This window comes from Martes martes, assembly GCF_963455335.1.
Source record: "Martes martes genome assembly, chromosome: 10".
In the NCBI taxonomy this organism is placed as follows: domain Eukaryota; kingdom Metazoa; phylum Chordata; class Mammalia; order Carnivora; family Mustelidae; genus Martes; species Martes martes.
In genome coordinates this window covers 78356937-78368396 of record NC_137898.1, presented here as the reverse complement: position 1 = coordinate 78368396, position 11460 = coordinate 78356937, and the positions used below count along the sequence as shown (strand labels likewise).

The window sequence follows — 11460 nt, the reverse complement described above, 5'->3', positions numbered from 1 at the left end:
AGATAAGGAGATGGACTAAACAAACAAGAGCCCTGCTCCCAGTGCTTTTTGGGAAAGGGAGGAAGGATGATCGGTGATTTCTTTCCCCCCTGTTCGTTGTCTTATTAAAAGTTCACCTAACGCTTGAGTAGCCATCTTGTAATAATAACTGCATCTCGTGCTTCTGGCAGTTGGGCCCAGCGTTCTAAACGCTCATAATCGGGTTAATAAATGAATCTCTAAATAGTGACATCTCCCCTCCCACTAGAACTTAGGCTTTTTAAAAAATAGAAATTTTAACAAACAATACGAATACAACCTTTGCTTTGAGGACTAATATTTTTGCAGGAATGGTACCTTTGTAAAGATCGTGGTTGCCCCCGTACATATTTGTTCTTTCTTCATATCCAATTAAATGAAAACACTAGTTTTTCCGTAGCCCAGCTCTCTAGGCTTGTTGGATCTAGCTCAGGAGAGAGGAAGCAGGAGCCGTTGGATTTACACAGTTTGGTGTAATCCTTCTCTACACGCTCTCTCTCGCTAGCCGGGAACCTGGTGTCGGCTACCCGGGGCTTTCCGTCCACGCAGCACCGGAATGAAGGAGTCTGGGAGGGGGTCGGGGAAGGGAAAGACGGAAGACACATTAAGTAATTGGTTCTTGAAGGTATAAAATGATGTTTAAGGTCTACTCTAAAGCACTGATTTCAAATGCCCGCCCCCTGGGCCGTTTCGGCCCCGCCCCTTGTTGTCGTCACGCCGACTTCCACCTTGCCAGCTGCGGATTGGTCTCCGTCTCTGCCTCTGAAGTGCGGCGAAAGAGCTTGGGGTTTGCTTCCGGGTCTTGGGCCCTGGCCCTGGAAGCAGAGGCTTCTGGGAGGTATGAGTCGTAATGGTGTCTGTATGATTTCCGGAGGCTGTCGCCTTAGATCTCGGCCGACGTGAGCGGCCGGAGGGTTGCAGATTGATTCTCTCGTCCGAGTGGGGCGGGGACGGGCGGTTGGGGTCGGAGTCGGCAACAGAGAACCGGGCGCGGGCGGTAGAAGCCCCGGAGCAGCGCGCGGTGGTAGAGCCCAGCGAGTCTCCGGCCGGCCGCGGAGCGCGAAGGCAGCTTTGCGGACAGCGCTAATCAGCGTCCACACCCCTCCATCCCCCGAGCCCCCTACGAGTCGGGCCTTTGGGTGAAGAGTCAGCGAATTTCTGGTAACAGCCCAAAAGCGAGTCCCCGGGAGGCGGGAGTGATAAAAATCCGGGAGTGTGTGGGAGGGCGGCGGCGCCCCCAGCGGCAGGAAACGCAGTTTCTCCCTCTGCATAGACCCCTTTTCCCTTTTTGAAAAAGGTAGAGAAGTACGGGTTCCCCCAGCTTCCCTGCACGCTCACCGTTTGGACGCTTAACGGGACTTCAGTCGCCACATCTGCTAGGCACTGTACTTGGCAGCCCCAAACCAAAAGTAACGTAAGGAATAGGTCCCTGAGTTTCGCTTATCAGAATCCTTTGGGGGTGAGTTTCCTGTCTTGAGCATTATAACCTACAAAAGATCTGATTTATATTCTAGTGGTTGCTATAGAAGAAAATTGGACGAACAAAAGGTTTTGGGGGAATTCTGCACATGTAAGTGTCATTAAAGTTTAGCACAGTTTTCTCCAGGACACTCAGTATTTGTCAGTGACTTTAAAACCTTTGTTTTTGTAGTTACTAGCCTGTTTTCTGTTGTATGAGGTTTAGATAAAATGCAAACCTTGAGACGTCTGGTGGAGTAGGGTTAAGTTGAGAATTTTTCAAAAACCCAATCGTGGCAGTACCAAATTTTACACGGCTTTGACATTTCCATTCTCATAATAATCCTGTGAGGGACATTGCCCATTCCACAGAAACTTAATCTCGATCACTTGCCCAGGGTCACAGAGACAGAAGGAGAACAAGAACACAAACTCAGATCTTCATGAGAGAAGTTTTTGCATTAGATAAGAGCTGCCTAAGAAGCTGTATTCCTTCTGTACCCTGAGCTTCGTTATTTGTTTTCTTCAGTACTTTTGTTTGAGATTATTTAAGTAATTTTGGGGGAATGAATTTTGGGAATTATTTCACAAGGATGAATATTTATTAATACTTTATGAAATGAGGGTTTTTCATTTTGGAATAACTTGATACAGTTTTCCTTTGAAGCATAAAAGATGACAACAGCAGCTAGGCCAACTTTTGAACCTGCGAGAGGTGGGAGAGGAAAAGGAGAAGGTGATTTGAGCCAACTCTCAAAGCAATATTCGAGTAGAGACCTACCTTCTCATACAAAGATAAAATACAGGTAATGAAGACTTTTTATTCTCTTGTTCAGAAGACAAGACTAAATCTATTAAATGGCATGCTCATGACATTGTAGCGTGTTTGGGGTATATCACCTAAATTATCTAGTTTCATAGGAGGAGAATGCAGTAGAGTGTTTGACATTAAAATTATGCTCTTTATAAAAGTTATTGTATATTACTTATGCAGAAAATCCTGTTAACTGGAAATTTCCATATGTATATGGCACAATAACAATGACTTCAGAGGGCCAGTGCACTATCAGCACTAGTCAATATGAGATTAAAAGTGTCACAGTAATGAGCCCTGAGTTGATATACTAATAAAAAATGAAGACATTTGAATTAATCTGCAGCCTTTTGGGAAAATATGTGACCCAGTTTGGGTTATCTGAAATACTGGAAACATTACAAGGATGCCTGTTGTAACTTTCACGTTAGGGAAATGTGCTTGTTTAGTACCTTGAAACTTGAGGGACTAAAGAACAGAGTTGCTTTTTGTGAATTGTCTTCCATTGCCACAGCCATGTGTTTTCTTAGTAACATCTTTGCCAATTTGTTTCTACTTTAGACAAACTACTCAGGATGCCCCTGAAGAGGTTCGCAACCGTGACTTCAGGAGAGAGCTGGAAGAGAGAGAGCGAGCTGCTGCAAGAGAAAAAAATAGAGATCGTCCAACACGAGGTACCAACACTGCCCCCAGACATTTGTCTCATGAAATTATGTTGAAAACAGTTTTTCTTTCATTTATTAATTGGAACTGATTAATATTTTTGTTTGCTTGCTTTAAAATGTTGGTGTAGGGGCACCTGGGTGGCTCAGTGGATTAAGCCTCTGCCTTAGGCTCAGGTCACGATCTCAGGGTCCTGGGATCTAGTCCCGCATTGGGCTCTCTGCCTACTTGTGATCTCTGTCAAATAAATAAAATCTTTAAAAAATAAAAAATAAAAAAATAAAATGTTGGTGTAAATTTTAAGTATTATTTGCTTTAAGATATTGTTAACACTTTCTTAATAGATTAGAAGTGATAACAAGGTTGATTCCAGTTCCATCTCTTTGTGCTGCTGTAGTAGAAAGAACAGGATGATCTGGGGATAGCTGGCAGCTGTTTCAGTTTACATAAAGGTTTTTTGGGTTTTTTTTTAAGATTCATTTATTTATTTGAGAGCATGAGCGCACATGCACATGTGAGCAGGGGGAGGGACAGAGAGCAGAGGGAGAATCTCAAGCAGACCCACACCCAGCTGGAGGCCTGATGTTGCTCTGTGGGTCTTGATCCCAGGACCCTGAGATCATGACCTAACCCAGAATCAATAGCAGACACTTAACTGACTGAGCCACCCAGATACCTCTAAAGGTTTTGACTGTTTACAGCAACCAGACTTGTTGAGACCCTGTGTTTTCTGTCTCAGAGGGTCTCCTATATTTGTCACTGGCTTGTGGAACACATCTAGAGGCATAAGTTATAGTGTCTTTTTTATATTTTCAGCATATGTAAACTTTTTCCTATATTTCCTCAGAGAGGCTATGGTTCCCATATTAAAATCAATACTTTCATTAATTCGTTCAACAAATGTTGACCAAGAGCACATGTCAGGCACTGTGGTTCCTGTCTGTGCTGTCTTGTTTATAATCTAAGTTCTTTGTTCCCACAGGTCCCTAAGATGTTACAAAAAACACAGTATTTATTTTAGTAAGTTAAGTGATATTTGTTTTCCCCCAGAACATACAACCTCCTCTTCAGTATCAAAGAAACCTCGATTAGACCAGATTCCTGCTGCCAACCTTGATGCAGATGATCCTCTAACGGATGTATGTTTTACTTCCTCTGTTGATCTCCACATAGTAATTCATTTATTATGTTTTCTGAAATGCTTGTTTTACTTTTTGGCTTTAAGAAGTGGCCTATATTTATTTTTACTTACTGTTATTCAAATGTAGTCCTGACTTCAATGCTAAGCTTTCTGGTTGATTTTTAAAGAAAAAGTATTATTCATCAGAAGAGTAATTAAACTTTAAGAGAAAGTTTGATCTCTGGACAACCGAATAAAAAAGTGATCTATTAAAGGAAAAGCTTCTCCCAAAAATAATTCCCCGTACTGAACCCTGGAAGTTGACCATGTTCTCTACCTGCAGAGGGTATTCTTTATTCTAGGGTCTCTATCAGTAATAGCACCCCCAAGAGTCGAGCTCGGATTAGATACCAAAGGTCCCCTCTCTAGGTGTGCAACTCAGTGCAATTTAATGGCTCCCTCTGCTTAGGAAGGGAGGTGATCTAAGTGGAAGTTCTTTTAGGATTAGTGCTTCAGTTAACATTAAATTCTGTAGTTTGCAGTTTTGTACATAGAGTGGGAAGACATGACTGGCCTTTCATCGGATGCATCTAAGTACATGTATCAGCAATTAATTCCAAAGTTGACAGATTGAATTAAATAATTAACTTAGTAATTAAAGGGAACCCAGTTTTAAATGGGATTTAATAATTGTTTGAAATTATTCTGAGAATGTAGCACCATTTTTTGTACTTTTGATTATCCTTACTTCCTTGCTTAAAAGTTGTTTTTTTTGAGCTAGCAAAATTACTTGACTCTCAGGATGATACACCATGTACGAGTGTACTGTATGTATCAGTGTAAAGTATTCCATGTCTGATTTTAGAAATATTTTCATATGTAAATCCCCTTTGACCATGTAAATTTGAAGAATACTTTGTTATGCTTTTGCTCTTACAATCTCCGTAGCATCTCAGGGACATTTTAGTAAGAATTCTGTAAGCTTGTTTGTAGGGTTTCATTTTATGTTTTGGTTGATGGTTGACTTTAATCATATTTAGGTGCATTTATCTTTCCATATAGGAAGATTAATCTTTCCCCAAAGATTTGATGAGTGTAATTTTTATGGGAAAAATAAGGAATAACATGTATTTTCTCATGGGCTATCATCATACTTTTTTAGGAAGAAGACGAAGATGAAGATTTTGAAGAGGAGAGTGATGATGATGATACTGCAGCTCTTCTTGCAGAACTAGAAAAAATTAAAAAAGAAAGAGCTGAAGAGCAGGCCAGGAAGGTAAAATCAGAATATTACATATTTGCACCTTCTCTTTCATTCTAAACTATGCATATTTTTTAATTTAAGTAATATCATTTTGTATTAGAAATTGTCCTTGCCATGTCTAGATACTAGAGCACCTATAGATCTAGAAGTCTTGTTTTTTTGTTTTTTTTTGCAACATCCTAATTTTCCTGGTTATGCTAGAAATTATTTCCAAATAGTTCAGGCATACTTCATAATGTTCATCAGTTTGTTTTTCATTCACTTGTTCATTTGTTCAACAGACATTTAATCATTGTCCATTAAGTGTCAGAAGAATTAAAGATAAATTCGATATAATCATGGTCTACAAAGAACCCATGGATATAACGAGGCCATCTTATGTCTTCTGCTTCCAGCCTTCTTTCCAGGCATTTTTTTGTGCAGTCTGTCAGTAGATTTTCTATAACCTAGGGCAGTTTACCTAATTAATCTCCATTGATACAATGAAAGAAAAGATTGTCTATCTCAAAAAGAATTACATAGGATCCCTAGTTCATACCTTTAAACTTTAGATGAATTTGCCATAGTTGTAACAAAAAGAGATGAAACAGGTGACCAAGAGCAGGTCCGAACAGTAGAGGTTCATAAGCCCATGCTAAAGGAGTTTGGACTCTGTCTTGAAGGCCATGAAGAGCTAGTTGGTTTCAGCAGGAGTATGGTAAGACTGGATATTCATTTTATTATTTTGTTTTTATTAGGAAATGTTTCAGTAATACAGAACAATATGAGTAATAAATTTAATAGTCATCTACTTGGATATGCATTTTAGAAAGATTACTCTGGCAGAAGTATGGAGCTTGGATTGGGAGAACTGATTGAGAAAGATGTTCCAATAATCCTCACATACAATTAAGATAATTTTGCATAAAAGGAATTGGAATTGAGAGAAGTAAATAGAGGCTGATAGAGCTGTCAGAGAGGTAAAATCGGCCAGATAAAGTGACTGATTAGATGTGGTAGCAAAGATGACCCCCAGTTTCCAGCTGACATTCACTAACGGCGGGGATGGACGGCAGAAGGATGCCTATGTTTAGATGGAGAGAAAAGGGATGATCTCTGTTTGAAACATGTTGAATTTGACACATTATGAGACATTCAGATGGAGATGTCTTTTCACTTTCAAACAGAACAGCTCATCTTTTCTTTAATGAGCTTTTGTTTTTAAGTTTTCATTTGAACCAGGAATTGTTCCGTTTAAAGAGGGTTAACCCACTGACATGGGTTCGTGTGAGGAGTCTCAGGAAGTAGAAGATTGCTTGAATTCAAATTGGAAGAAGAATATTTTAAATATAATTCCCATCAAAGTTTGGCATAAGATAGCATAATTCCCATAATACCTTCTAATTGTCTTCATCTAATTTTTAAAAATCAAAGAATTCTAAGAACTTTCCTAATATCACTTGTACACCACTAGAGGGCAGTTGTTCTATTCCTGATTCTCTTGGCTTGCCTAACTGTTCTGGATACATAGACAAGCAGTTCAAGTGCATTTGGTTGACCCTTAGGGAGAATAAGCATTTTAGACAGAAGGTCTTGGAATTTTGTAAGATTCCTCTTTGTACAAAAATACATTGGTGTTTCCAGGGGTTGAAAGACAGTTTTACTTTTATTACTGTTGTCCGTCTGCTTTTCTGGTGGCTAATTCTCGAGGTGTCCCAAAATATTTTCGAACCAGTCAGCCTATGTCAGGGGCTACGAAGCTTTCTGTAAAGGCCCAAATGGCAAATATTTCAGGATATGTCAGGCTTGCAGAGCGTGCTGTCTCTCGTGCAGCTCGTCAGCTCTGCTCGCTGTAGCATGGAAATAGCTGTAGACAATATAGAAATGAATGAGTATGACTGTCTGTTCCAGTAAAACATAGTTAACAAAAATGGGGTGGTTTGGATTTGATCTACAGGCTGATTATTAGCCTGTATTTGTGAACCATAATGTGCCTGGTACTTGAATATGGAAAGAGTTGGCACCTTTTTTCCCCAGTGCTGTGCGTGGTAGGCAGCCAGCATTCTAAAGGAAATATATTGCAAATATAAAATGGCCAGAACTATATTACATCACATGTTGTTATTATTATAAGTTGGATACATTGTATATTTGAGCTTTTATTTTTCTAGCATCTCAGAGAAACGTCTTTTCACTTTCAACATCAATATAAATTGTTAAAAATACATAGTTTTTAGAAAGCTTTCTATTCTTAATCTATAGTGGATATTCCTGATTTTTGTTTGCTTAAGGTCTGAGCGGTGACCTCAGGGAATTCCCTGAGTATTGCATCTTCTCCCATCCCAGTTATTTGGTCTCTTAAAAATGAAATCTGTTGTTCACGTTTGGATATTAAAATATTAATTATATGGAAAATTGGGTTATTTTTCCAAGTGGTCTAAAACTTTCTTAGGTTCATTTTATTTATTTATTTTAAGATTTTTTTATTTCAGAGAGAGAGTGTGAGCAGGGTGAGGGAGAGAAACAGAGGGAGAGGGAGAGAATCCAAAGCAAACGCCATGCTGAGGGTGGAGCCTGATGTGGGGCTTGATCTCACAACTCTGAGATCATGACCTGAGCCAAAGTCAGGAGTTGGCTGCTTAACCACCGAGGTCCCCCTGTTAGGTTCATTTTAAATTGAAAGTCTCTTTTTCCTTGATCTATTAAGTCATCAATTTTTGTCCTTCCTCAGATACAATAAAATGGAATTTATTTTTATTTTAAGATAGCATTAACAGGTAGATCTAGCAGTTAATGGCTAAGAATTCCAGGCATTTTTTATTTCTAAGAATGAAGCTGAGGGTGATTTGAGTTTAAAGAGTTTAATGCTAAATTAAAAGTGAAGAAAGACCAGCTTGTAACTGATGAAGGATGAATGACATAAAAATGGAAAGTTAGTAACAATGAATCATAACAAAATGGATAGATCTGGGGTCAATTAGTAGAAATGCATGTTAATGGAATGTAATATGTTACATGATAGTTTATCTTAGGAGCTACTTCTTGGCCAATAATAAATTGTCACTAGTCCTGGAGGTACAGATTTACATTGTTAATAATTCAAGATAAAATTATTTTTAATTGGGGCACCTGGGTGGCTCAGTGGGTTAAAGCCTCTGCTTTCGGCTCAGGCATGATCCCAGAGTCCTGGGATCGAGCCCCGCATCAGGCTCTCTGCTCAGCAGGGAGCCTGCTTCCTCCCCTCTCTCTGCCTGCCTCTCTGCCTACTTGTGATCTCTCTCTGTCAAATAAATAAATTTAAAAAAAAATTATTTTTAATCATAGTTCTATATAGGTCATCTTTAAAAATCAAGTAATAGCTTTGCTAAATGTCTCTTTGGTGTTTAATTTAGTCTTATTACTAGAATGTATTTATTGATGTACTCTTAAAATTGGCAATTAATTTTACATGTACTTTAAGAAAGAAAATAGATTTAAATATGCATTCATAGAATTTCTGAGTCAGACTAATGAATGTATGATGACAAGCATGAAATATTTGTAATAAGAAGACCAAATTATTTTGATAGGTGAGACTTCTCTGGTATATCTTATATCTTAAAACAAACAAACAAACTCCTACCTTGATGCTCATTCTTTCTCCCTCATAAAATCCTCAGTCTTTTAAAACAAGGGTTATGTAAGAAGATTGACCCCAGAATTAATGTAAGTAAACGAGTCCTCCGTTGTCATTGACAGGAACAAGAACAGAAAGCTGAAGAAGAAAGAATACGTATGGAAAACATTTTGAGTGGAAACCCTCTCCTTAATCTCACTGGCCCATCCCAGCCTCAGGCCAACTTCAAAGTTAAAAGAAGGTACTTTACACTAACGAGTTGGGTATATATTGCAGACTGTGTGTTTCATACTAAACTATAGTATGTAAGGCCTCTGAAAGCCCCCTTTTCGCTGATACTCTTCTCCATCAGATACAGGAATAATGGAAGAAGGAGAATGAAGGAAAAAGTACTTATTTTCGGTATTTATAACAGCTGTGTACTAGGTACTGTTCTAAGCACTAGGGTAGAGCAGTGCATTGAGCCTTTAGCTCTCCAAAGCTTACATTTTAGATGTATGTTTGACGAGTCCCCAAGATCACCCTTCACATTCAGAGACACACTAGACGGACACAGAGGACTCCGCATATGGTATACTCGTGACTAACATAGTAAAAATACACAGCCAGCTCCATCATAAAGAAGAAAGCTGTGGGCGTGCCTGGGTGGCTCAGTGGGTTAAGTCTCTGCTTTCAGCTCAGGTCATGATCTCAGGGTCCTGGAATCAAGTCCTGCATCAGGCTCTCTGCTCAGCGGGGAGCCTGCTTCTCCCTCTCTCTCTGCCTGCCTCTCTGCCTACTTGTGATCTATCTCTCTCTCTCTCTCTCCCCCCCCCCCCTGTGTGTCAAATAAATAAATAATCTTTAAAAAGAAGAAGAAAGCTATGCTTCCTTATACTCTGTCACTCCTGTGAGGGGTCACCTAGTGCAGTCTTCCCTCCAGACTGAAATGGAGATCTGGGCCAGTCTATGAACCATAATGATTATACCCCAGTACTTTCTTCTCCTTTGTTGCCATAAAATGTAAATACTAGAGTGGATGATTACTAAATGGCAACTGATGAGAGAGTATAAAAGCCTTAAAACCATGCAATCTAAACTACAATAAAGTGGTCATTTATTATCATCTAGAAGTATCTATGCTAATTGGGCTGTTGCCTCTTTGTTTTAGACCTGAAAGCATTAAATATTGATGTAATTAAGCCTATGAATTCCTGCTTCTTAACTCAAAGTTCCTTATACAGGACAAGTAATAAGAATGTTTGTATGTTCTAAATAAGAATTGCCCTTCCTGCTGTAATAAAGCATGGTTACAACCTATTAAGGATGACTTTGTTCTTTCGGGTGTAATTGCTGCAGCAGATAAAGTACATGTTGAGCATCGTTCTGGGTAATGACTAGGCTTTGCAATTCACTTGTTCTTGTCTCCTGAATCAGACATGTAAGCCTTCTTTTTTTTCTTCCCTTTAGGTGGGATGATGATGTTGTTTTCAAGAACTGTGCAAAAGGTGTAGATGATCAGAAGAAAGACAAAAGATTTGTAAATGATACGCTGAGATCTGAATTTCACAAAAAGTTCATGGAGAAGTATATTAAATAGTACAGTTTTATGTGCTTAATTAAAGACTGTAAAATGTGAACGGTCATTCTCACTTTTTCTTCTGTTTTTCTCTTTCCCCATCTAAATTGTGTATAAGCTTCCCTAATTTTAAGTTCCAAAATAACCTGTCCTTTATTGATACTTTATTTGATGAGGACTTGGGAATTGGTTTAACCTAGTTTCCTCGGAATATCTCCAGTCATGTTTCCCTTTTAATATGGGAAAGGGAATCTTGTAATAAATATTTTCAAAAATCGAAATAACTAAATCTGTGTCCCCAACTTTTTTGTTGAAATGTATGCAGCTTATAAAACATTGCATATTTTCTTTTATGAATTGTATTTCTTTGTGCGTTAACTTCCTCTCATTTCTTTGACATTAATTTAAGGTCAGTTAATGTGTGGTATCTTCACCGTGTCTTTTAAGAGTGTGATGGAGGATGAAGGGCATTCTACTTTGGCCCACATGTTCGTATGAAAGAGTGTCATCAACCTCTCTGCTCCCTGAGTGTGTGTCAGAGGACACGTGGTGTATCCTTCACTTCTGCAAGTGCTCCTTTCTTTTTCTCTTGGCCGGAAACCGCTCCCTAAGCATGGCTAGGAAGCATGTGGCACTTAACCTATATTCTGGATCCTCAACTGCCGTGTTTCTTCTTAATAAGAGTTTGCACACTGACAAACGTGAGATGCAGAGCCTAGGAAAGTTTAACATCAAATAATACATGAAATAAAACTTTTGGAAATAGGAGTTTGTTTGTTTGTTTGTTGTCTTGGAGGATATGTATGTGGGAAGTGGGAGTATCTCTCTGCAGCTGGGTAATGAAGTTTTCCTAAGCCTGGACCATGATTGGAGGGTGTCACTTGGGTAGAAAAATTAGGACCAGAAATTGAACCATTTACAGAGACTCAGTCATAGGATCCCTCATTTGTAATAGATACTGAGCTTGATA

General features: G+C 39.0%; 1 protein-coding gene across 5 annotated transcripts; it reads left to right on the top strand.

Moving 5' to 3' along the window:
* The first annotated feature begins 809 nt into the window (after positions 1-809).
* On the top strand, positions 810-11257 carry CWC15 (CWC15 spliceosome associated protein homolog). Of its 5 annotated transcripts, none has more exons than XM_080817024.1 (9): positions 823-1179; positions 1316-1432; positions 1533-1588; positions 2144-2282; positions 2852-2964; positions 4004-4092; positions 5236-5349; positions 9055-9173; positions 10382-11257. In XM_080817024.1, exons 4-9 carry the CDS (start codon positions 2152-2154, stop codon positions 10509-10511), a joined length of 696 nt encoding a protein of 231 aa, XP_080673150.1. In that variant the 5' UTR covers positions 823-1179; positions 1316-1432; positions 1533-1588; positions 2144-2151; the 3' UTR covers positions 10512-11257. The 5 variants fall into 5 exon arrangements, with proteins under 5 accessions (XP_080673149.1, XP_080673150.1, XP_080673152.1 ...); XM_080817026.1 differs by having other exon boundaries at positions 830-1179; positions 1316-1427; positions 2131-2282; XM_080817025.1 differs by having other exon boundaries at positions 830-1179; positions 2131-2282.
* Positions 11258-11460: the final 203 nt, after the last annotated feature.

Coding starts and splice junctions, on each gene's coding strand:
- CWC15 (XM_080817023.1), top strand. CDS start 2,152: ATGACAACAGCAGCTAGGCCAACTTTTGAACCTGCGAGAGGTGGGAGA. Junction 2,965..4,003: donor TAGAGATCGTCCAACACGAG/GTACCAACACTG, acceptor GTTTTCCCCCAG/AACATACAACCTCCTCTTCA. Junction 9,174..10,381: donor AACTTCAAAGTTAAAAGAAG/GTACTTTACACT, acceptor TCTTCCCTTTAG/GTGGGATGATGATGTTGTTT.